Source organism: Schistocerca americana, chromosome 1 (genome assembly GCF_021461395.2).
Source record: "Schistocerca americana isolate TAMUIC-IGC-003095 chromosome 1, iqSchAmer2.1, whole genome shotgun sequence".
NCBI lineage: Eukaryota > Metazoa > Arthropoda > Insecta > Orthoptera > Acrididae > Schistocerca > Schistocerca americana.
The window spans coordinates 119,232,038-119,255,112 of NC_060119.1; the positions used below are offsets into that span (position 1 = coordinate 119,232,038).

Sequence of the window (23,075 nt, forward strand, 5' to 3'; positions counted from 1 at the left end):
TGACGGCCACCAACCTCAAAGCAAGTATGACATCGGCGAAAAAGTTTCTGACCCACCCTGACAAATTTTCCTGATGTCGTCCTTATATTGCTAGGTCCTTCCCCTCTTCTTTCCAAATGAACCAATCTCCCGCTTTCGTCGATCGAGAGAAAAAAAACATTCGTCGCGACGGATGATGTCCGTTGGGAAATCGTTCTCTGTACAGCCTTTCAGCAGCGAGAGCCTTACAATTTACTTCCTAATACACAATGTACATGTCAGTGCGTTCTGCGAAACTGTACCAGTACCGCTCCATCGTATTGTACTGTACGTCTCTGAACAGCACTGAGTAATGAATGGATCTGTTGTTGATTCATAGCACGTTCTGTCATGGGACAGTTTAAATACGATATAACAGAGCCACCTCATGGGAAAGTGAAGTAAACAAAACCTGCATTATGACTTCCTAGTAATAAGGCTAGTCCTCCTTGTTCCCTTCCAGGGAATAAAGAATGCACATGTAAATAAACAGCACAGTACGCGTAAACTTGTACGCATGTTAGTTGTAAATAAACTGGAAAACAGTGACGCTAGACAAAGCGGTAGACAAGTTTACTTCCATACGAGGTGCGGCTAGAAAAAAACCGGACTGATGCTGGAAAAAACATTTATTTACAATTATTTACAATTTCAAGCGTACGGCGATGATTGTTTATCGCGAACACAAGTGTTTGAGTGGTTTAAACGATTTAAAGATGGCCGCGAAGACACCAGTGATGACACTCGCACTGGCAGACCATTGTCAGCAAAAACTGATGCAAACATTGCAAACATTGCAATTTACAATTTCATGTTTACAATTTCATGTTATCTCCTCGGTCTCTACATCGCTCCATACGAATTTTCCAGTGTTCATAGCAATGCTGCAGATCATTTTCGGTAAGTCCATACATTACTTCCGTCGCTTTTTCTTTTACTGCTTCAACACTCTCAAATCTAGTTCCTTTCAAAGCTGACTTGACTTTAGGGAAAAGAAAAAAGTCACAGGGGGCCAAATCAGGTGAGTAGGGTGGATGATCTAAGAAAGGAATGTTGTGTTTTGCCAAAAACGTCTTCACTGACAACGCACTGTGAGCTGGGGCATTGTCTTGGTGAAGGATCCATGACTTTTTTCTCCACAAATCGTTCCGTTTTCTCCGTACTCGCTCACGTAGGGTAGCCAGGACGCTAATGTAGTAATGCTGATTCACTGTTTGTCCCTCTGGTACCCAATCAATGTGCACAATCCCTTTGATGTCAAAAAAAACAATCATCATTGCCTTGAATTTCGATTTTGACATTCGTGCTTTTTTTGTCGTGGAGAACCAGAAGTTTTCCAATGCATCGATTGGCGTTTAGTTTCGGGATCGTATGCAAAAAACCACGATTCATCGCAAGTAATAACATTTTGTAAGAAGGTGGGATCACTTTCAATGTTTTCCAGGATGTCATAACAAATCATTCTTCGGGGTTCCTTCTGTTCAATTGTGAGACACTTTGGAACCATTTTTGAACACACTTTGTTCATGTTGAAACTTTCATGAAGAATCTGCCTAACACTTTCCTTGTCAACTCCTGTTAACTCAGACACTGCTCTGATTGTTAAACGGCGATCTTGTCGAACAAGTTTACCGATTTTTTCAATGTTTGCATCAGTTTTTGCTGACAATGGTCTGCCAGTGCGAGTGTCATCACTGGTGTCTTCGCGGCCATCTTTAAATCGTTTAAACCACTCAAACACTTGTGTTCGCGATAAACAATAATCGCCGTACGCTTGTTGTAACATTACAAACGTTTCACTTGCAGATTTTCCTAGTTTGAAACAAAATTTGATGTTAACACGCTGTTCTTTCTGTACACTCAACATTTTCCGACGCACAGACAAAACGTCAACTACTTAAAACAGACGCCACGGGCAGATTGAGTGCAGGAGGCAGATGAAACTCGAGCAGTAGGCGGAGCGAGAGTCACGTGACAGGCCACGCGACTTTCAGCCTTATTGCATTCGTTTTATTGTTTCACCAGTACTAGTCCGGTTTTTTTCTAGCCACACCTCGTATGTCCTTAAGCTGGTTTCTCCAACCCCAGGTTCTCCACCTCAACTTGTGCAGTGGAGCATTCGCTATGTCCTGTTACATTGTTGTACGCTCTTACGGGAACACCCCGTATATTTTCTGGGGAGCCATTGTCGCCTAAAATGAAGTGGTGTTTCCAGTGCCTCTACTAAGGGAACATTCGTAAGAACTGTTTTCATTGCCCCCAGACAAGTTAAGATAAAGCTATATTGTAACGTATCTGATTCACAGATATGCTTGATGCTAGCATTCCCATACACCTTGCAACGATGTTCAGTCCTGTGCCTATTTGACGCCTTCAATACCGTTAACAGAACATTGGGTTTCACACCCCACCAAACTCTGATTCAAGAGCTAATGATATTCGTGATTGAGAGACAAGTACGAGGGTCACTCCAAAAGAAATGCACACTATTTTTGTAAAAATACAGTTTTCATTCTGCATGTGTGAAAGTTTTACAGTGTGTAGATACATCCTACCCGCTTGTTTTCAAACTTAGTTCAATATGTCCCCGTGAGTGGCGCCGTTCAAATGTTCAGATGTGTGTGAAATCTTGTGGGACTTAACTGCTAAGGTCATCAGTCCCTAAGCGTACACACTACTTAACCTAAATTATCCTAAGGACAAACACACACACCCATGCCCGAGGGAGGACTCGAACCTCCGCCGGGACCAGCCGCACAGGTGGCGCCGTCACAGCTCGTCTTCAAGATGGCTGCTACACTTGTTCGTCAGAAGCAACGTGCTGTCATAGAATTCCTGTGCTGTGAAAACGAGTCAGTGAGAAACACCCATAAGAGGTTGATAAAGGTGTATGGAGATGCTGCTGTTGATCGCAGTACAATTAGTCGGGGGGCAAGCAGGTTACGTGATGAAAGCGGGCACGGCAATATTGAGGATTGTCCTCGCAGCGGCAGGCCTCGTACTGCACACACTCCAGACAATGTGCAGAGAGTTAACGAATTAGTGACTGCTGACAGACGTATCTCAGTGAACGAATTGTCACGCTACGTTGGGATAGGGGAAGGAAGTGTTTGCAGAATACTGAAAGTGTTGGCGTTAGAAAAGGTTTGGGCCAGATGGGCTCCCAGGATGTTGACAGTGGCTCACAAAGAAACAAGAAAAACGGTATGCAGCGAACTTCTGGAACAGTATGAAAACGGTGGAGAAGAATTTTTTGGAAGAATTGTGACAGGTGATGAAACATGGCTCCATCATTTTCCACCAGAGACGAAGAGGCAATCAATGGAGAGGCATCATGCAAATTCACCCAAGAAAAAAAAATTCAAAAGCACACCTTCTGCTGGAAAAGTTATAGCTACGGTGTTTTTCGATTCCGAAGGACTCTTGCTTGTGGACATCATGCCTAGTGGAACCACCATAAATTCTGATGCATATGTGACGACACTGAAGAAACTTCAAGCTCGACTGAGTCGTGTTCGACCACATCAGCAAAAGTAGGATGTTTTGCTGTTGCACGACAATGCATGGCCGCATTTCAGTCAAAAAACCATGGAAGCGACTACAAAACTCGGATGGACAACACTGAAATACCCGCCTTACAGTCCTGACCTGACTCCACGTGACTATCATCTCTTTGGGAAACTGAAAGACTCTCTTCGTGGAACATGGTTTGAAGAAGATGACTCCCTTGTGCACGCTGCCAAACAGTGGCTCCAACGGGTTGGTCCAGAATTTTACTGTGCGGGTATACAGGCGCTGGCTCCAAGATGGCGTAAGGCAGTTGAGAGGGATGGAAATTATGTGGAGAAATGGAAATATTGGTCCTAAAGAATGCATCTACACACTGTAAAACTTTCAAACATGTAGACTAAAAGATGGATTTAAAAAAAAAATAGTGTGCGTTTCTTTTGGAGTGGCCCTCGCATTTATATGGAATTTTATTTGTCTGCATTGTAGTCTTGTACGGAAGTGAAACGTGAACAATAAGCAGTTCAAACAAGAAAATAATAGCTGTTTAAACGGCGCCCGACAGAATACTGCTAAAAATTAGATAGGTACACTACTGGCCATTAAAATTGCTACACCACGAGGATGACGTGCTACAGACGCGAAATTTAACCGACAGGAAGAAGATGCTGTGATATGTAAATGATTAGCTTTTCAGAGCATTCACACAAGGTTGGCGCCGGTGGTGACACCTACAACGTGCTGACTTGAGGAAAGTTTCCAACCGATTTCTCATACACAAACAGCAGTTGACCGGCGTTGCCTGGTGAAACGTTCTTGTGATGCCTCGTGTAAGGAGGAGAAATGCGTACCATCACGTTTCCGACTTTGATAAAGGTCGGATTGTAGCCTATCGCGATTGCGGTTTATCGTATCGTGACATTAGTGCTCGCGTTAGTCAAGATCCAATGACTGTTAGCAGAATATGGAATCGGTGGGTTGAGGAGGGTAATACGGAACGCCGTGCTGGATCCCAACTGCCTTGTATCACTAGCAGTCGAGATGACAGGCATCTTATACGCATGGCTGTAACGGATCGTGCAGCCACGTCTCGATCCCTGAGTCAACAGATGGGGACGTTTGCAAGACAACAACCATCTGCACGAACAGTTCGACGACGTTTGCAGCAGCATGGACTATCAGCTCGGAGACCATGGCTACGGTTACCCTTGACGCTGCATCAGAGACAGGAGCGCCTGCAATGGTGTACTCAACGACGAACCTGGGTACACGAATGGCAAAACATTTTTTCGGATGAATTCAGGTTCTGTTTACAGCATCATGATGGTCGCATCCGTGTTTGGCGACGTCGCGGTGAACGCACCTTGGAAGCGTGTATTCGTCATCGCCATACTGGCGTATCACCTGGCGTGGTGGTATGGGGTGGCATTGATTACACGTCTCGGTCACCTCTTTTTCGCATTGACGGCAGTTTGAACAGTGGACGTTACATTTCAGATGTGTTACGATGCGTGGCTCTACCCTTCATTCGATCCCTGCGAAACCCTACATTTCAGCAGGATAATGCACGACCGCATGTTGCTGGTCCTGTACGGGCCTTTCTGGATACAGAAAATGTTCGACTGCTGCCCTGGCCAGCACATTCTCCAGATCTCTCACCAACAGAAAACGTCTGGTCAATGGTGGCCGAGCAACTGACTCGTCACAATACGCCAGTCACTACTCTTGATGAACTGTGGTATCGTGTTGAAGCTGCATGGCCAGCTGTGCCTGTACACGCCATCCAAGCTCTGTTTGACTCAATGCCCAGACGTATCAAGGCCGTTATTACGGGTTCTAGGTACTGATTTCCCAGAATCTATGTACCCAAATTGCGTGAAAATGTAATCACATGTAAGTTCTAGTGTAATATATTTGTCCAATGAATATGCGTTTATCATCTGCATTTCTTCCTGGTGTAGCAAATTTAATGGCAGGTAGTACAGATCGAATAACAGATGAGTAGGTACTGAAAAGCATTGACTAAAAGAAGGGACCGGTTGATAGGACACATCGTGAGGCGGCAAGGAGTTGTCAGTTTCCTAAGAGAAGGAAGTGTGAGGTGTAAAAAAGTGGGAGAGCAAGAGATGATTAGAGTAAGCAGGTTCTAATGGAGGTAGATTGCGGTAGCTATGCAGAGATGAAGAGGCTTAAATAGGATAGCGTAACATGGAGAGCTGCATCAAACCAATCTTCGGGCTAAGGACCAAAACAATAACAGTGCTGTTGCCAATTCGTTGACCCTAAGTGCTGCGGCGAAGTGTGATACCGGAGGCGGACTTCGGTGGAGGCAGGCGCGGGTAGCGCGACGCGTGCGAGCAAAATCCGCCCCGGTGCGGAGGCGGCCCGCGCGAACCCAGAGCCCAGGGGCGAGGGGCGCGTGCCTCGGCGGGCCCGGCCAGAAGACAATTAAGTGGGGCAAGAAACCGGCCGGTGCGGAAGGCCGCGCCTTTCGCCGCCGCGGCGCCACGCCCGCGTATAAAACGGGCGGCCCGCCGCCGCCGCCGCTGCTGACCGCCGCTGCTCCGACGCCGAGTCAGGACCTGACCGCCACGCCGCCAGCCGATATGGTCCCCGCCACACACGTGAGTAGCCTGCTCCACCGCCACCGCCGCCGCAGCGTCATCCCCAGCAGCGGCTCTTCTGCTGTCACTAACAGTGCGACCGTCCATCAGCCAAAACGATGTGACCAGTTCAGCTTACTTCCCGGACCGAGACTCGAACCACGATACCTGTCTACCGGAAACAATGGTTTTGCGATTGAGCAATTCGAGTACGACTGGTAGACCGACTCATAGTTCTCAACTTGGCTGCAGGCGCGTTGATGTCTCTACCTACGAGGAAAGAAAGGCACGATCGGGAGCAAAATGGAAATTGCAGTGACAAACTGATAAAGCTTTGCATAGATGTGTCAGTTAGTGTCTCTAGTATGCCTGTCGATCGCGTCACGTCGCTCTTTTCAGTTCTGAGCACACTGTGAGCACGGAAAAGTGCCTAGAAAATAGTGTCTCCCGACAATTATGAGGTCCTGAGGTGAGACTTCGCCTGATGTCATGCAGCCCACATAACATAGCTGTCACGTGTTCCCTTCTTCATAACAATTCTTGGCCGCACTCAGTAGGGGCTATGGAGATACTCCTGCAGGGTTTTCGATGGGAAGTGTTTCACCACCCACAATACATCTTGTAATTTGTTTTTTTATTCCAGACTTTGATCACAATATCAATTCTTTAGACGATGACCGGTTTCAATCCATAATGACCATCCTCAGATCTTTTTTACACCATGTCCTAAAGTGATAAGGCCATAATGGTATCGTCAAAATGGAGCAAATGGCTCTGAGCACTATGGGACTTAACATCTATGGTCATCAGTCCCCTAGAACGTAGAACTACTTAAACCTAACTAACCTAAGGACATCACACAACACCCAGTCGTATGGTATCGTCAAAGCATATAAATATAATCAGCACAGCGTCGTCTTGTAATTATCTGCCCCTCAGATTCGTCGCTCTTCACATAAACCGTTGACTGTGAAGATAACATTTTGGCACAGACGACGAGCTGTAGACCAGCGTACAGGATTGCCAGAAATCACAGGTGGTTGCCTTCTATGACGAGGCTATTGGAAAGTTGGTACAACGCTACGACTATGTAGAGAAGTAGCTGGAAGGTGTCACAAACTGTTGCAAATAAAACAGTTTTGATTTTCGCAGTGGTTTCCGTTTCACGACCGAGCGGGCCTTACTTTCCGAATTGCCTTCGTAATTCGCCGAGTGTCTCCCTTGACGCTGTAGGACTAGCACCTGCTGAGGATTCTATACGCCAAAGAGATTTAATCGCTGCCTAATAGGTGTAACGCTGAAGACATTCTTTTACTCTTTCTCCTATCTCAGTTACAACCCACAGTTACCGAAAATCTCTTGCGCAGTAAATAAGTCCCTCGTGAGTGCACGAGATTCCTGTTTACAAAGAAGTGAAAGGACGGATGCATGGAATCACAGACCAAGATCGTTGATGTGCGTCCGTTTCATATTCTATCCTAAAACATCTTAATCTACATCCATACTCCGCAAATGCCTGTGAAGTGCATGGTCATTCTACCTCTTATTGGGGCTTCTTCCCGATTCGTTAACGTATGAAGCACCAGAAGAACGACTGCAGAAATGTCCCCCTGCATGCTGTAATTGATCTAATCTGGTCCTCACTATCCTTAAGTGATCGGTAACGTACGGGGTTGTAGTATATTCCTAGATTTTTTATTTAAAGCTGGTTCTCTAAATTTGTGAGTAGGCTTTCTCGCGAAGTTTGAGTCTGTCTTCAAGAGTCTGCTGTTTCAGTTCCTTCAGCATCTCTGCGACACACTGCCACGGTCAAACGCCCTGCGACCATTCGTGCTCCACCTCTCTGCGTATGTTCAGTATCCTCTGTTACTCCTATTTGATGCGGATTCCACACACTTGAGCAACCTCGCGTGCGGCCCTGCTACCTACTTTACCTACAACTGAGCCTATCTGCTCGTCGTATTTCATATCTCTGCATAGTGTTACATCCTGGTATTTGTGTGAGTTAACCAATTCCAACCGCTCCTCGTTGATACTGTATTCATAGGATGCTACTTTTTTTTCATTTTGTAAAGTGCACAATTTTACATTTCTGAACACTTAAAGCAAGCTGACAATTTTTGCACCACTTTGAAGTGTTATCAAGATACGACCAAATATTTCTACAGCTTTTTCCAGAGAGTACTTCCTTATAGATAACTGCAAAAGTCTGAGCTTACTGTTAATATTATCTGCAACGCTATCGATATACGACAAGAACGGCGAGCGTCCCAACACACTTCCCTGGGGCACACCCGAACTTACCTTTACATCTACCGATAATTCTCCTCCAAGATAACTTCCTGCACGCTTCCTACCAAGAAATACCCAGTCCAATCGGAAATTTTGCTTCATACACCACACGATCCTACGTCTGATAATAAGTGTAGATGTGATACTAAACCAATTTTTTTTTTTTTAATCGAGAAATACTGCATCTACCTGACGTCGCTGATCCATGGCTTTCGGAATGTCATGTGAGAAAAGTGGGAGATAGGCTTCAGATGGACATTCTGGAAAGTCATGCCAGGTGGCACTAAAGAGGTCACTTTGCTCGAGATGTCTGATTACGTCTCAGATCACAATGTCGTATAAGACTCTACTGGTGGATATAGAGGATACTGTATGTTAGTTTTGTGGTTCCATTCTGTTACCCTTCTTGTGTGACATGTGCTTTCTTCCAACTACTGGCAAAGTTTCTTGTTCGAAGGGGTGAAAGGAGACGACTGCTCGGCAGACTCAGCCGGAAAGCAGTACTCCGAAATAAATGTGCCCGGAGCCGGGTCGTGGTCCAGTATGCAGCTGCAACTCCTAACGTTATTAGTGTTATGGTTCTTCGAAAGCTTATCGGAAACTGTGCATGCGTTTCTTCGACGTGCGAATATTTAACTAAAGTTAGTTTCAAGCACCACAAATAGCTATGATTCATAAACGCTTGAAACTGCGCGTAAGGTCTGATAAGGTATTAAAATTTACGGAAAAACGTTTTTTCACCTTACCGACCAAATCCAGTTTCACACTTCCTTACTTCCGTTTTCAATCTTATGCGTGACAGCACTACAGACATTATCAGACACTATTACATTCGCCGGCGTTAACTGCTTAGAAACACGAACAGTTCCGTTTCTATACGGTACTGCCATATATAGCAAGAAGAGTTGAACGGCTTTCTCGTATCTGCCAATTACCTCCGACACGTGACGTCATGTGAAGGTCGTATTAGTGGATGCGACAGATTAATCGGAAAATTACGACGACTGAAGTTCTAAAAACACTACCTACATGGGACGTCTTACATTGTGATCACGTTCAGTAACAAACAAAGGACTGTATCAGTGAACGAGCACTAAGCGTACTTACAGTACCAGTAACTGTACAATTTTTTTCTCCAGACGATCATGCAGTCTATGAATTCTCATTGTTCGAGTTAAACTGTCCCCGAGATAAACTGAATTCACTGAAATGAACTGAATAACATCAATGAAATGGAATGACACGATATAATAGAAGTGAAATCCATTCAGAGATGCTCAACCTGCAATGTAATAAATATGTCGTGACAAATGAAACTCTGTGCAAGATTGTGACTCGAACCCAGATCCCCTCTTATTTCGAGAAGTCTGCTTAATCTTATGGCCATCCAAGCCCGGTTCCAGAGGTGGCTCTTTACCTTTAGTGTCTGTCACTGGTGTTTTCTGCTATTACTGAAGAACACCACAACGAGAAGTTGCCTCACGAGCGTGTGGGATAGCATCACTGGGGAAGCAATATGGTGTACGACCGATGGCTAACCCTGTCATAATGGCGTACACACATACGAATTACGTTTACTCAGACGTAATGAATGGCATCAACAGGTACGAAATCCGTGACGTGAAATGTATCAGTGAAATTTGAGCATAAATGCCAGTAATGTAATGAATATGTCGTGATAAATGAAAATTTGTTGCACTCCGGTACTCGAACGCGGACGGATCTTTTGATAGGTTTTACTTAACGCTTTCCCCTATGGCAGGGTGAGCAGCGGTCCTCCACCATATCAATTTCCCAGTGGTGGTAGTACTAATTTTTGGTTGTAGTGCTCGGAAATCATAGGAAAGGAATTTCAGCAGAGGCGGGATACGTGTTCTGAAAGGATAGATGTTACAGTGACTTCCCACGACAAAAAAAAAAAATCCGGGTTCGAATTTCAGTCTGGCGGAAACTTTCATTTGCCACGGCATATTATTTTCAAACTCGGTGCAGTTTGTTTCGCTGCAGAAGTTTGCAACACATGCATTACTCACGTGTGTATGATATCGAAAGCATTGTGTCTTCCAGGATAATCAGTACTTGGCGCCAAGAATCAATAATTAATACCAGAACGATAAGATATGAAGCGGTTCGTCGGAGACATTTTTTAACGACGGGAAAAATGCTCCTATCGGAGCACAAAAAACCCAAATATGTTCCTGTTTATAGAAAAGACTCTGACTGAAAAGCGGGGTACCAGCTGCCTCATTGTACCTTCCTCAGCACCTTTAAAATTTTCTTCCCAGAAATTCTGGTATGCGACCATATTCGCGACTTTTTTTAACATGCAACTCAACTCAAACTCCAAGCTCCTCTAACTGAAACTCACACCGACTGGTCCATCGCTCTAAGTCTGTCTTACCCAGCCACTCCCGGTTGCCCTTCCCCACTCACTCATTCAGCCCAACTTATTTGCATTCTCTCTTTGTGTCCTTCTGTCATTGCTTCCTGCGTCAGAGCCACAGTCCCTTTTATTCTGTCCTACTAGTACAGTCTCCTCCACCTGTCTTGCTCTCTCTTGCTGCTGATACCTCATTCCTTCCTTCCTACTTCTGCTATCTCCTCTCATTTTCACTATCTCTCACTTCCTCTCTGTCATATACTCTGTCCCTCACTGCCACTGACTCTCGCCCACTTCCAAATTCTCTTTATCCCTCCCCCCACTGGCACTGTCTCCTCCTCTCTTGTCCTAACACTGTTCCGTCACTGTCAGCTACGCTCCACTGCCACTGTGTCCCTCTCTCTCACACTACGATTGTCTCCTTCGCCCTTTCTATAACACAACCACTGTCTGCTATCATCCAGTTGTTATCACTTTTATGTCTCTTTGCCGCTACCACTGTCTTCTTCTAAGTTTAAAAAAGCGCGAATAAGTTTGCATGCCAAAACGTTTGGGATAATTTTTAGAGGTGCTGAGGAAGGTAGAATAAGGCAGCTGGTACCCCACTTCTCAGTCTGAGTCTTTTAAATAAGCAGGGACGAATTCTCCTTTTTTGCGCTCCGATAGAAGCATTTTCCAGCTAGTTCCCTTCCTTCCCCTGTTGAAGCAGCACATGTAACTCATATGAAAAGAAATATTAGATAGTTTACTTATGAGGTATTGAATTAGCGCAAAATTAATTTTATATCTCAGACCAGATTTTACATCCACAACAATTTTGCATGTGCTTCAGTACTACAACATGGTGTTACCAGATGATAATGGAGACACTTTACACAATATTTCTCCGTACTATATTACTGTGTAAAATACGTTTTCGCCTCACAGCGTATTTTACTTGCTTGTTTTACTAGTACGAGTAGGGTAACTTTGAACCTCTGTAACTCGGAAACGGATAAAGATATGAAGAACATTTTCAAAGCTGTTCGAGATCGGGATCTTTGGAATATATCGTAAAAATTTCAGCTATTTACTGTATTTAGCAGACTTGGAATCTTCGGTTCGGTTTTGGCCCGCCAGAGGCGGCAAAAATATAGAACAAACATAGGGTTTTTCGGAGGAATCACCCATGAACGAATGGTGCCTCCATACATCCCATCAACCGCACCGGAGACCACATCAAACGCAAAAAGGCAACCGATTTGCTCCATTTGCCAAAAGCAGGAGGAAGTGTGTAGTATATACTTTGACCCTGTATTGTAGGATAGTGACACTAAGACGACCCTTCTGTTGGCTGTTTCGTAGTTCATAGCCCAAAGGCTTTTTATCACCAATAGAACTATAGGAATGAGCCCCGAGGAATCCGCGGTGTTTTGGTGCATATTAAGTACAGGTGCTGTCGCAAATATACCGATACTACCGGATATTTACGTCAATTTCACTGATGAATTCTTTTCGGATTATCAACTAATCTGCAAAAAACCGCATAGACCTGTGGAAGTACGTCCATAAAAACTGTATACATTAATCTACTATTTGCTACAAACCACATAGCTGTATTTAGCATAGTTCCTTAAAAATAATTTTTTGTAATCTCCAAAAGAATTTATGTTCGCCCTATTTATTATTACATAGTCATCAGACTTATGAATAGTTCTTCATATCTGCGTACATGCAATATCTCACATCATTTTCCGCCAAGCTATTGAGACTTGTCACAACGTGTCTCTAACTGCAATGTCCACTGTTTACAAACTGTTTCACAACGCACGTCCGCAAACATTTAAATTTAATGAGTAAGGCAAAGGTGCAAGAGGAAGCAGTGGAAGCTTGTATTCAATGAAATTCAGCGTCAGATTTTTCTTGTATATGGATCGAACATCGTGAACAGGAAGATAGTGGATTCGTAGTGCAGACAACTTTCCAGAGATTGTTATAATGCTCCCAATGAACATTGTGGGCCGGAATCCTCATCAATAACGGCTTTGTGGTGCTGCTGAGGCAAAGCATTATGAAAATATGTCGCCTTACGATTGCGAAAATCAGCACCAATTTCCCGTAAATATTCGTATGCCACAGATCGTTGAGAACCGGAATTGTTATGTTAACCCGCAAGAATGATCGTCCAAATAGTATTCAGCGTAGGTATTACGCTACGGAGTGCTTCATCATCCAACGACAGTACTCGTCTGTCTCCCACCGTTCCCCATTAATACTTATGCCTGACTAAATCTTAGTTTGGTCAATATTTTCACAGCTGTGAACAGCTGCAGACTGAAGCTATGGAATCATTCTAGGGGGAACATTTCTGTGACACAGGAATACGTATAATTTGATTCCACAGACTAACACGTGTTTGAATTTCTGTTGTGAATGTGGCGAGAAGTAGCTCAACGAACGATTTATTTTGTTCTAGATGTTCCCATGTGATTACATTTTCCTTCTGTTTACGGCCCTAGGGATATCTCCTCTTCGAATGCTCCAGCGGTTGCACAACATCATTAACAATTTTTTTACAAGCATATTTTGCACACTGGCGACCGTGCTTAAGCTGTATAGTATTATAGGTATCCGCCAAATCTGCACTCATAAATGCACCCACGTGGCCCACACACAATCATATTTGTGGTACCACTCCTTGGCGCGCGTCAACAAGCCCGGCCACTACCTGCTGGACAAAGGCGTTTTCCCCACGACCAAAATATGTGAAGAGGCTCCTACCGCTCCAGGGTATTCGGGTCCCAGGTATCACGAACAAAGACTGCCCTAGAAACCGCTATCGTTACTACATTGTCTTCCGGGTGTGTATTGGGGACAGTAAGACTTCTTCTTCAGATATTTCGGTCGATAACCTTCCTGCCATCTTCATGGTGAGTCGATGACAACGATAAAACCACTTGACAAAATACTGTGGAATAAATGTACGTGCGTCAGAGATAACACTGTCGGGAACAAGAGCGTCAATCGTAGATAAAACTATGCGTCTAACAAAGCAAGTGCAGCGTCAGCAGATCCGCAGTGCTTACGTGTAGTGTGGCTAATTATTAAAATGGATGACATGTGTTGCAATACCAGGCAACTAAAACTCACAACAATAAATCTTTTGAGAGCACCGAAGCAAAGTGAGGAGTTTCCATGATTTGTCGTATCTGCTGAGCAGGTCGCCTGATAATTGTACTTCCACAACTTCCTTGGCCATTGAATCCCAGCAGAATGAGGCTGTGGCCAGTATTATGGCTTTCCCATAATGCGTGGAATGGCCACTGGAAATAATTGAAGATTGGAAATGGCAAACGTTGTAAGCGCCATTTTTCCACCAATGCGTTTTCAGTGCCGTTGTGTTCTCGGTACCTCGCTGCATGTCCCTAGATTTGATCAAGATGCCAAATCATAGAAAAAGTCTTTCAAACATGCGTTAATAGCTGATATACCGTCTTTGTGCCAAGTACATCCCTCTGGAGTTCCAAAATTTAGACCATATAAGAAGTAGTTTTTGTTGACTTCAGTTCTACTATCTAAAAACATAATGCTCTATTTTTGCACTTTTATTATCACAAACAAAACGCAGTACCTCAGTATTAATGACGCATGGAACAAAAACTTTCTTCCTACAATTTGTCGAAAACGTACATTTCTGAGAACGTGACTGTGTCTAAAATACAAGTCGCTGTTAAACACGATGTTTAGTTACACAAATAGCGCCGTTATCGGCTACGGCTGTTCACCTTTATATTACGTTTGTTGTTGTTTGCATTAGTTATTGGAACAAGACAGCCAACAGCTACTGTCAACAACGATAAATGTAACATAAACGTTAACAGCCGTCTGAAGATGAACCTATCTGTTCGAAACCGATCACGGCGTTATTTGTCTAAATAAATAGCATTAATAACTCTGACTGGTTGCTGTTTTCTTCTTTGGAAAAAACAAGTTGTAACAACTTTCTTATCGACACTTACAACCAATCACTTTCCTGGTACGCCAATTAGCACATTGTTAAATAAGTACTCATTTTCTAATTTGTCTCATTATTTTTTGCGGTGATACTGTCAGCAACATAATCCTGTGGTATCTGAATAGTTCAACAATTTTCTTGTATACAAACCCGTTATTACGAGGGCGTGCAGAAAAGTAAAGCCTCCGAATGTTTTGAGTCAAATTTCTTACGGATTTTTAAATAAAAGAAACATCATTAACATTCTACATCTCTATTCTTCTTGAATACATATTTGCAGCCTTCTGGCGCTAGGGGGCCTCCCAATTGTAACGTGTAATATGGCTGCGTGTAACGTAACTGTATCGGTGCGTGAGAAACAGCGTGCTGTAATCCAGTTTCGAATTCTTTGAGATCGTTTACGCACGGAGCGCCTTCTCCTTCGGAATGATAATGCCAGACGAGACACGAGCGCTGCTACGTCTGCAACAAAGCGACGCATTGGGTTCACAGTTATCGAACATTCTCCATGTGCATTTCCGACTTAGCCCCATTCGATTTTCGAAACTTAAAGAACACCTTTGAGGACTTCACTTTGACGACGGCGGAGCAGTGCGACAGCGGCGAGGTTGTGGCTCCGTCAATAAAGTCAAGCGAACTACCCTTACGGTGTCAACAAACTCGTCTCTCATGGTTCGTCGCAAGGACGACTAAACTGAAAAATAAATATGTAGAAATGAAAAATGAAGATGTCGAATGTCAATAAAGTTCGTTATATTTAAGAGTTTTCACATAAAAACCCGGTAGGCATTACATTTCAATGCGCACTCGCGGAAGGAGAAATGTATTGGCTATGTATTCTCCTGACAAATGTTACATGCGGCGCTTAGAACGTATCCATTTCAATTCTTCAGTTGTTGTTTTTTGACGCATAGTTTTGTCTGTGACACACGCTCTTGTTTCCGACAGTGTTATCTCTGCTGCACGCCTATTTACTCTACAGTAATATGTCAAGTGGTTTTACTCCTTTCACCGACTCACTTTGAAGATACGGTATCAACAGAAATATCAGAAGACGAAGAAATGCTATCCCGGATGCACGACCGAAAAGTGATGGAGTATTATGGCTGCCGAGAACACTTCTCGAAACACATGCTATCATTATTCATTACACATGCTCCAAGTGACACAATCTCGCACCGCTAAACCAGTCCTTCAGAAATTACGGCAACCATCTAGCAAAAATTCACATTGTGTTTCCTTCATAAACATACAACAAATAGTTCAAATAACTCTGAGCAGTATGGGACTTAACATCTGAGGTCATCAGTCCCCTAGGACTTAGAACTACTTAAACCTAACTAACCGAAGGACATCACACACATCCATGCCCGAAGCAGGATTCGAACCTGCAACCGTAGCGGTCGCGCGGTTCCAGACTGTTGCGCCTAGAACCGCTCGGCCACCACGGCCGGCTACAACAAATATTAGACCTTCTATTTATTTTATGTTATAAAATAAATATGCTCCCTCCGTGGATGGGTGGATGACATCTGAAACTGGTAACGTATACTGAAATAAATTTCTGCTGGTTGCTGCACGTCCTTCATCAGTAACTTGTCTACATTTCGTACGTTCCATTCCAGGCTTTTCCAGTTTCACCTGGAACGAATCTGATGTACGTATCTGCGACTAAGTAAGAGAGTCTTTGGTAGCCAGTCAAACGCGTTACCTTTATTTATTTTTGACATATCATAATACGAGATTACTTGTGATCATGTCTTCACATCTATGCCTTAGTGGAATAGTATTTCATTATTGTATACAGTCAAGTATATTTTTTATGGATATTACTAAAGTGGCGCTTCACATTCTATAAGTGTGATTTTCAGTTTGGTTTTACCGTTTTGCAGTTGAGCGGAGTGATACACTGCCGGCGTGTACGCATTGTACCAGGAGTTAATATCAGGATGAACGCTTGATATCTCTCCACACCATTTGATCGTAACGCATGATTCCATATTTATGTCATTATACGCTCTCATCTCTTCTCGTGAATGATCCCCGACCGCAGGAAACAATACAACATTTGTGTAAGCCCTATTGTTTTTTTTAGAACTTCTAGTTTCACAAAAGGTGCGAGAAACATCGAGTAGGAGCCTTTTAGACACGTAACTTGACTTAAATGAAGTATGAAACCAACCTCTAAATCTGGTTGGTCGGGCAGGTATTTCATTCTGATTCTCCCGAATCAGTTGGTCATATTGCTCGGTATTTTCTGTTTACCACGACAACGGTATAGTACAGGAATGATTTAGTCAAACGCTTGCTTGAGTGCATCTTTCAGTCGATACTCCGTATAACAGACTATCCTGTCTTTGTTGCGTTTTACTTTCCCGTAGCTGGCTACTGAAGCCAAAGTCGTGTGTTATATCACTACTGACAACGTAGGATTTTTGTGTAGTGGTAAGGTTTAAAAAAAATGGTTCAAATGGCTCTGAGCACTATGGGACTCAACATCTTAGGTCATAAGTCCCCTAGAACTTAGAACTACTTAAACCTAAGGAACCTAAGGACATCACACACACCCATGCCCGAGGCAGGATTCGAACCTGCGACCGTAGCAGTCCCGCGGTGCCGGACTGCAGCGCCAGAACCGCACGGCCACCGCGGCCGGCAAGGTTTAAAACGGGATCCTCTTAACCTTCTGATGATGGAACACAAGCACCGACACTGACAAGCGAGCCATCAAAGTGTTATCAAATCGAATTACTCACACCACTTTTATTTTGTTTATGATGGTATACAGAACGTTGTTGTTTCCTCTTTCCTGCCGACATAGGATAAGACGTCATAATTAAGCTTTGTTCTAGTTTCGTTCCTGATTTATGTCAACACATTGACATTGATTTTATAGTCTTTGTGCTACATCAGTGCACGAAATCATCTCCAAATAATAGCGTTACTGTAGTGCTCTGTCCCAAATACGTTTTCTTTGTTAACGAATGGTGCCTTACGAACAGGGGATATTTCGAGTTTATAGCAGCGTTGGATTTTTTTTTTTAAGTTGCGTTTCTGTGAAACCAAACAGGCTGAGTATCTACAAACAGAAGTTATCTGATGTAAGTGAAAAGTCAGGCGACGCTGAAAAGCTACGTGCCTACTGGCATGGAGCAGCGCTTGCGGGCGCTGGGAACTAACACGGCTGCCGCCTATGGCACCCTGTACTGAACTTCTCTGCGCCTCCAAACTGACCACGCGGAAGTAATCGTTCGCTGCGAGGCGTGGCTGTCGGGCAGCGAAAGTTGCGACGCACGGCACGCACCCACGGCTTACGGGCAGTGCAGAGCAGCTCGTAGGCCCTCCACAGCCGTGTTTGCATAAACCCAGTTCAGCATTCGGGCCACCTGTTTTCTCCGTATATCCCTTGTAATTAGGCCACGCGATAACGTATTTATCCGGTGCACAATACTTTCTCCAGCACAAAAACTTGTTGCGCCACTGCATCGAATTCGTTTTCTTTCTTTCCAAGCGCTACGTAACAAGCTAATCCAGAAAGGTCGTTGCTGATGGTGCAAGCTGTTCGCCGCAGACAGATCGCAAATGTTCCACATCTACGGGCCAATTCAAGGACACATCAAGGAGATCCAAACATTGCCTAACAGGGAAGTTCGTTTTTTCCAGTATTAAGGCATAACCGCAACGCCCAGGAAATAAAAGTTAGTGTCAATATTACATTCCAGGGACGCGGGATGTGGCAAAGTGAACACTTTCAAAATAAGAAAGCTAACACATTTTCACAGTCCCAAGTGCATGCACGTGCGCGCACCCAAGCAGACGCACAAACGTATACAAGCATACACACATGCTCACAGTGCGTGTCACAAGTAATGATTCTTCATAAACATATGGACGTTTTTACAGACCATCATTTGCAAAGTAGTGAACAGTTCGCCGCATGCTAAACGTTACTAGCGAAGCACAGTGGTATGAAAACATCACGTAACGGCGCCCTATGTTTATTCGTTAACCTTGTAAACCCGTTGTTCACTGTTAATGAGGTCAACATAGTTATGAAGACATTCTGTGCAGCAACAAGAAAAACCCAACATTCTTGCACTTTTCGAGGTTGCGACAGACATTATCCACAATTTTCCGAGGTCTTTTATCAATAAATGACCAAAGACACAAAACAAAAAAATGGTTCAAATGGCTCTGAGCACTATGGGACTTAACTTCTGAGGTCAGCAGTCCCCTAGAACTTAGAACTACTTAAACCTAACTAACCTAAGGACATCGCAAACATCCATGCCCGAAGTAGGATTCGAACCTCCGACCGTAGTGGTCGCGCGGCTCCAGAATGTAGCGCCTAGAACCGCTCGGCCACCCCGGCCGGCGTCACAAAACAAGAAGCAAACGAAAAGTTACGTCAGTGGAACGGAAAACGAGCCCAAAGTCGCAAAATTTACTTTTTTGTTCACTCGATGACTAGTTTCGGACCGAGACACATTTTCAAATCATCATAACATAGTCGAAAACGGGATTTCCGAAGATGTGAAAACCACATCAAAAATGTGCAACGAACAGCTAGCTGCAGCGCGTACAGTTATCGGAATGCGCTGTAACTCTTAGTTCCATGTTTTTGACACAGTTTTCATATCTTCATAAATGCCATTTTCGACTATGTTTTGATGGTTTGAAAATCTGTCTCGGCCGGAAACTAGTCATCGAGTGAATAAAAAAATAACATTTGCAACATTGGACTGATTTTTCGTTCCACTGCTCAACAGAAATTGCTGACCCACAGCTACTCCAGCATGATGGAAGTTCGAAAAATTGCGTGTTAAATGTGAAGCGGTTTGCGATTAATGTCGCTCGTATCTAAGTAGCTGAATTAGTAGAAATTCACTATCTTACAGAGATAAAAGCAGTTGTTTATACGAATGCATATTTGAAACTCGTCGTGTAAAAGGTCTGTGGAACGTCAGTTTTGTTATCAAGAGACCGTTGCTGCCTTTGGGCTTATCAAGGGTGGTACAATTCCTTGCGGCGTGTTTCCTGCCTTTATGAGCGTTCCTGTTCCATGTTGCCCAGCGTAGTGCCACCGCTTTATTACAGTGGCCGCAGCTTACAAATCTTAAGCACGTCAAACACCACAGCAGGCTGACAGATACAAACTGCTGAGCGAACAAGGAGTGAAAACATAACGTACGGAGGCGGCCACACAAAATGTTAATAGCAACTCAGCCGCTTGTGAGAAAGGCTTTCTCCGATGCCTGCGCCTGCTTTCACCGTGCGAAGTTAGTCACAATATGCTTGAGTCAATCGCGGAATATTTGGGTCTTAGAAGCTCCTTGCGAAACGCACCGAACAACTGCACAATTACCGCGTTACTTAGCTGGGATTCATTGTCAGTCTCTCTCGAGGTCACTCCTCTTCACATGAAGTCTTGTAAACAGGAATGTGTGCACAGTTGTAAGTCAATATCTCTAACGTGTCTCTTCAAGAATGTCATAGAAGATACACGAAGCTTTAATCGCCTGACAAAAAAAACTGTTAAAAAAATTGAGAAGCTTCATTTCCTTGAAGCAACTCGATATCTTAAAAATCGCGGAGGCAGGGGAAATTGATAGATTACATTTCCTTAAATGATAGTTTACAGGTTACAAGAAAATAGGAGTACGATCATACGGAGCATCTTAGCTTGAATAAGTTTTGATGGCAGCAACCAGTACATTACTGTCCTAAATGTTGGTCGTTCGTCGGGACTGATAGTGCATCAGAAGTGCCACTAGAAGCATCTTCAGACATCACATACTGTCAACAAATGGAAACGATTAGTCAGACAATGTAAACATTGCTTGATGATTATAATTTAGTTTATAGAAAGACGTCGTCGTTGAATAACGGAAGGGAAATTTATTATGGATTAGACAAAACAACCAGTCTGCGTAGTAAATATCAACTCCATGTAAAAGCGGAAGAATGTGCATCTGTAGGAGATGATGACCGGTAGCGCTTGAATACGGCATTAGTTATGTACCGTTGCAATCGATTATATCGATTTAATATCTACGGCTTTCATTATTATTAATGGCACAGGAACAGATGAACCAGATTTCGATCCTTGCTCGTTCGTAGGATTTTTTTCTGTCACCTTTAGCTTCTTTTACCTCCGTGCTACTCTATCCTGTGCAATCCTCCTCATCTCCAAGTAACAAATGCAACCAACATGCTTCTGAACCTGCTTACTGCATCCGCCTCTTGGTCTCCCTCTGCAATTTTTACGCTTCCTCCCCCCCCCCCCCCCTCTCGGCCCCCGCCCACACTTCACTCTAGAACGAAGTGCCGATTCCACGGTGTCTCAGAATGCGTCCTATCAACTAACAAATGCTCGTAGGCAAGTCATGCCACAAATTCCTATTCTCCCCAATTCTATTCAGTACTTCCTCATTATTTGCAAAGATCTATCATTTTAATCTTCAGCGCCACATTTCGAAAGCTTCTTTTCTCTTCTTGTCTGAAATGCTTATTATCCACATTTCATTACCGTGCAAACGCTACACTCGAAGCAATCGCCTTCAGAAAGCCTTCCTAACACTTAAATTTATATTAGCTGTTAGCAAATTTCTCTTCTTCAGAAATATTTTTCTTGGCATCGCAGTTACATATTTCATATCGTCTCTACTTCGGTCATCATGAGTTACTTTACTGCCCAAATAGCAATGCTCATCCACTACTTGACTCCATTCCATTACCCTTGTTTTGCTTTTGCTAGTGGTCACCTTATATCCTCCTTTAAAGACACTGTCCACTCCGTTCAGCTGAACTTCCAAATAAGTTGCTGTCTCTGCCAGAATTACAATGTCATCGACAAACCTTAGACTTTTTAGTTCTTCTCCCTGAACTTTAAATTCGTCTCCCAACTACTCCTTGCTAACCTTCACAGATCGTTTAGTGTAAAGATTGAATAACTTTGGGAATAGGTAACAACCCTGTCTCTCTCCCTTCCCAATCACAGCTGCTCTTTCATGCTGTCCGGTTTCTGTACAAGTTGTAAATAATCTTTCGCTCCATGTTATTTACCCCGCCAACCTTCAGAAATTCTAAGAGTGTATTCCAGGCAACATCGTCAAAAGCTTCAAATGTAAGTTTCCCCTTCTTTGACCTGTCTTCTAAGCTAAGCCGTAGGGTCAGCATTGCCTCGCGTGTTCTAACATTTCCCCGGAACCCAAATTGATCTTCCCCAAAGTTAGCTTCTCCGACTTTTTCCATTCCTCTGTAAATTACGAATTGCGTACGTGAAAATGCCAAGCTGCACTGTGCTTTGGAGTTCACCCCGTAGGTCAACCTAAAATTGGGTGGGGAGGTCCCTTCAAAGGTAGGAGTTACGTAGTCTATTTGGACCACGCCCAGAAAAACAACGTGGTATTCAAAACAATCTTCAGTTTGATAACAACTTTACCTTGCGGATTAAAGAGTAGACTCAAGACTGTACGAAGGCACTGGAACGCCAAATTCAAAAAATAGAATAGCGTAATTAACTCAATAACTAATACGAATTTGCTCTACTAACACTTTCTACAGTAGCTTACGTACAATATCTTGAAGGGAATTCAGACCATAGCCGTAGAAATTACAGGTGAATACGAGACAGAATTCACGGTCCTCTACAGGTCACGTACACTATCTGATGAAAAGTATCCGGACAGCCCTATGTAAACCTGAATTGACCGCTAGATGTCACGAGAAGCGAGCCAACCAGTACAAAAGAAGGCGGAAGCTGTTGTGTTGTCAGCATAATGGGTCGGCCAGGAGACCTCAGTGACCTCGAATGTGGAGTAATCATATGACGTAACCTGAGGAACAAATTAAAAATGGTTCATATGGCTCTAAGCACTATTGGACTTAACATCTGAGGTCATCAGTCCCCTAGAACTTAGAACTATTTAAACGTAACTAACCTAAGGTCATCACACACATCCAAGCCCGAGGCAGGATTTGAACCTGCCAACGTAGCGGTCGTACGGTTCCAGACGAAAGATCCTAGAACCGCTCGGCCACAGCGGCCGGCCCAGCGGGTATTGTCTATACTAAAATGATGTAGAGATGATCATCGAGTTTTAGTGGGAATTGTAGAAATAAAGGTATCGCTTTCCTCGAGAAATGTTACTGTATAAATTTATACAAACAATGCATCAGACAGACTGTGTAAAAATTGCAGCTAGTTCATTTAATGATGTGTTTCTTGAAGTTTTCCCGTTGGTAATAATGTGTCGACATCTTTTTGAAGCGCGCCCAT

At 43.6% G+C, this 23,075-nt stretch overlaps 1 protein-coding gene across 1 annotated transcript in view; it reads left to right on the forward strand.

The window, feature by feature from the left end:
• LOC124605159 (tyrosine-protein phosphatase non-receptor type 23-like) overlaps positions 1-23,075 on the forward strand; it is a 167,361-nt gene that overhangs the window by 71,687 nt on the left and 72,599 nt on the right. Inside the window, exon 3 of the mRNA XM_047136685.1 lies at positions 5,859-6,149. Within this exon, the coding sequence (XP_046992641.1) occupies positions 5,859-6,149 (291 nt within the window). The remainder of the gene's footprint in view (positions 1-5,858; positions 6,150-23,075) is intronic.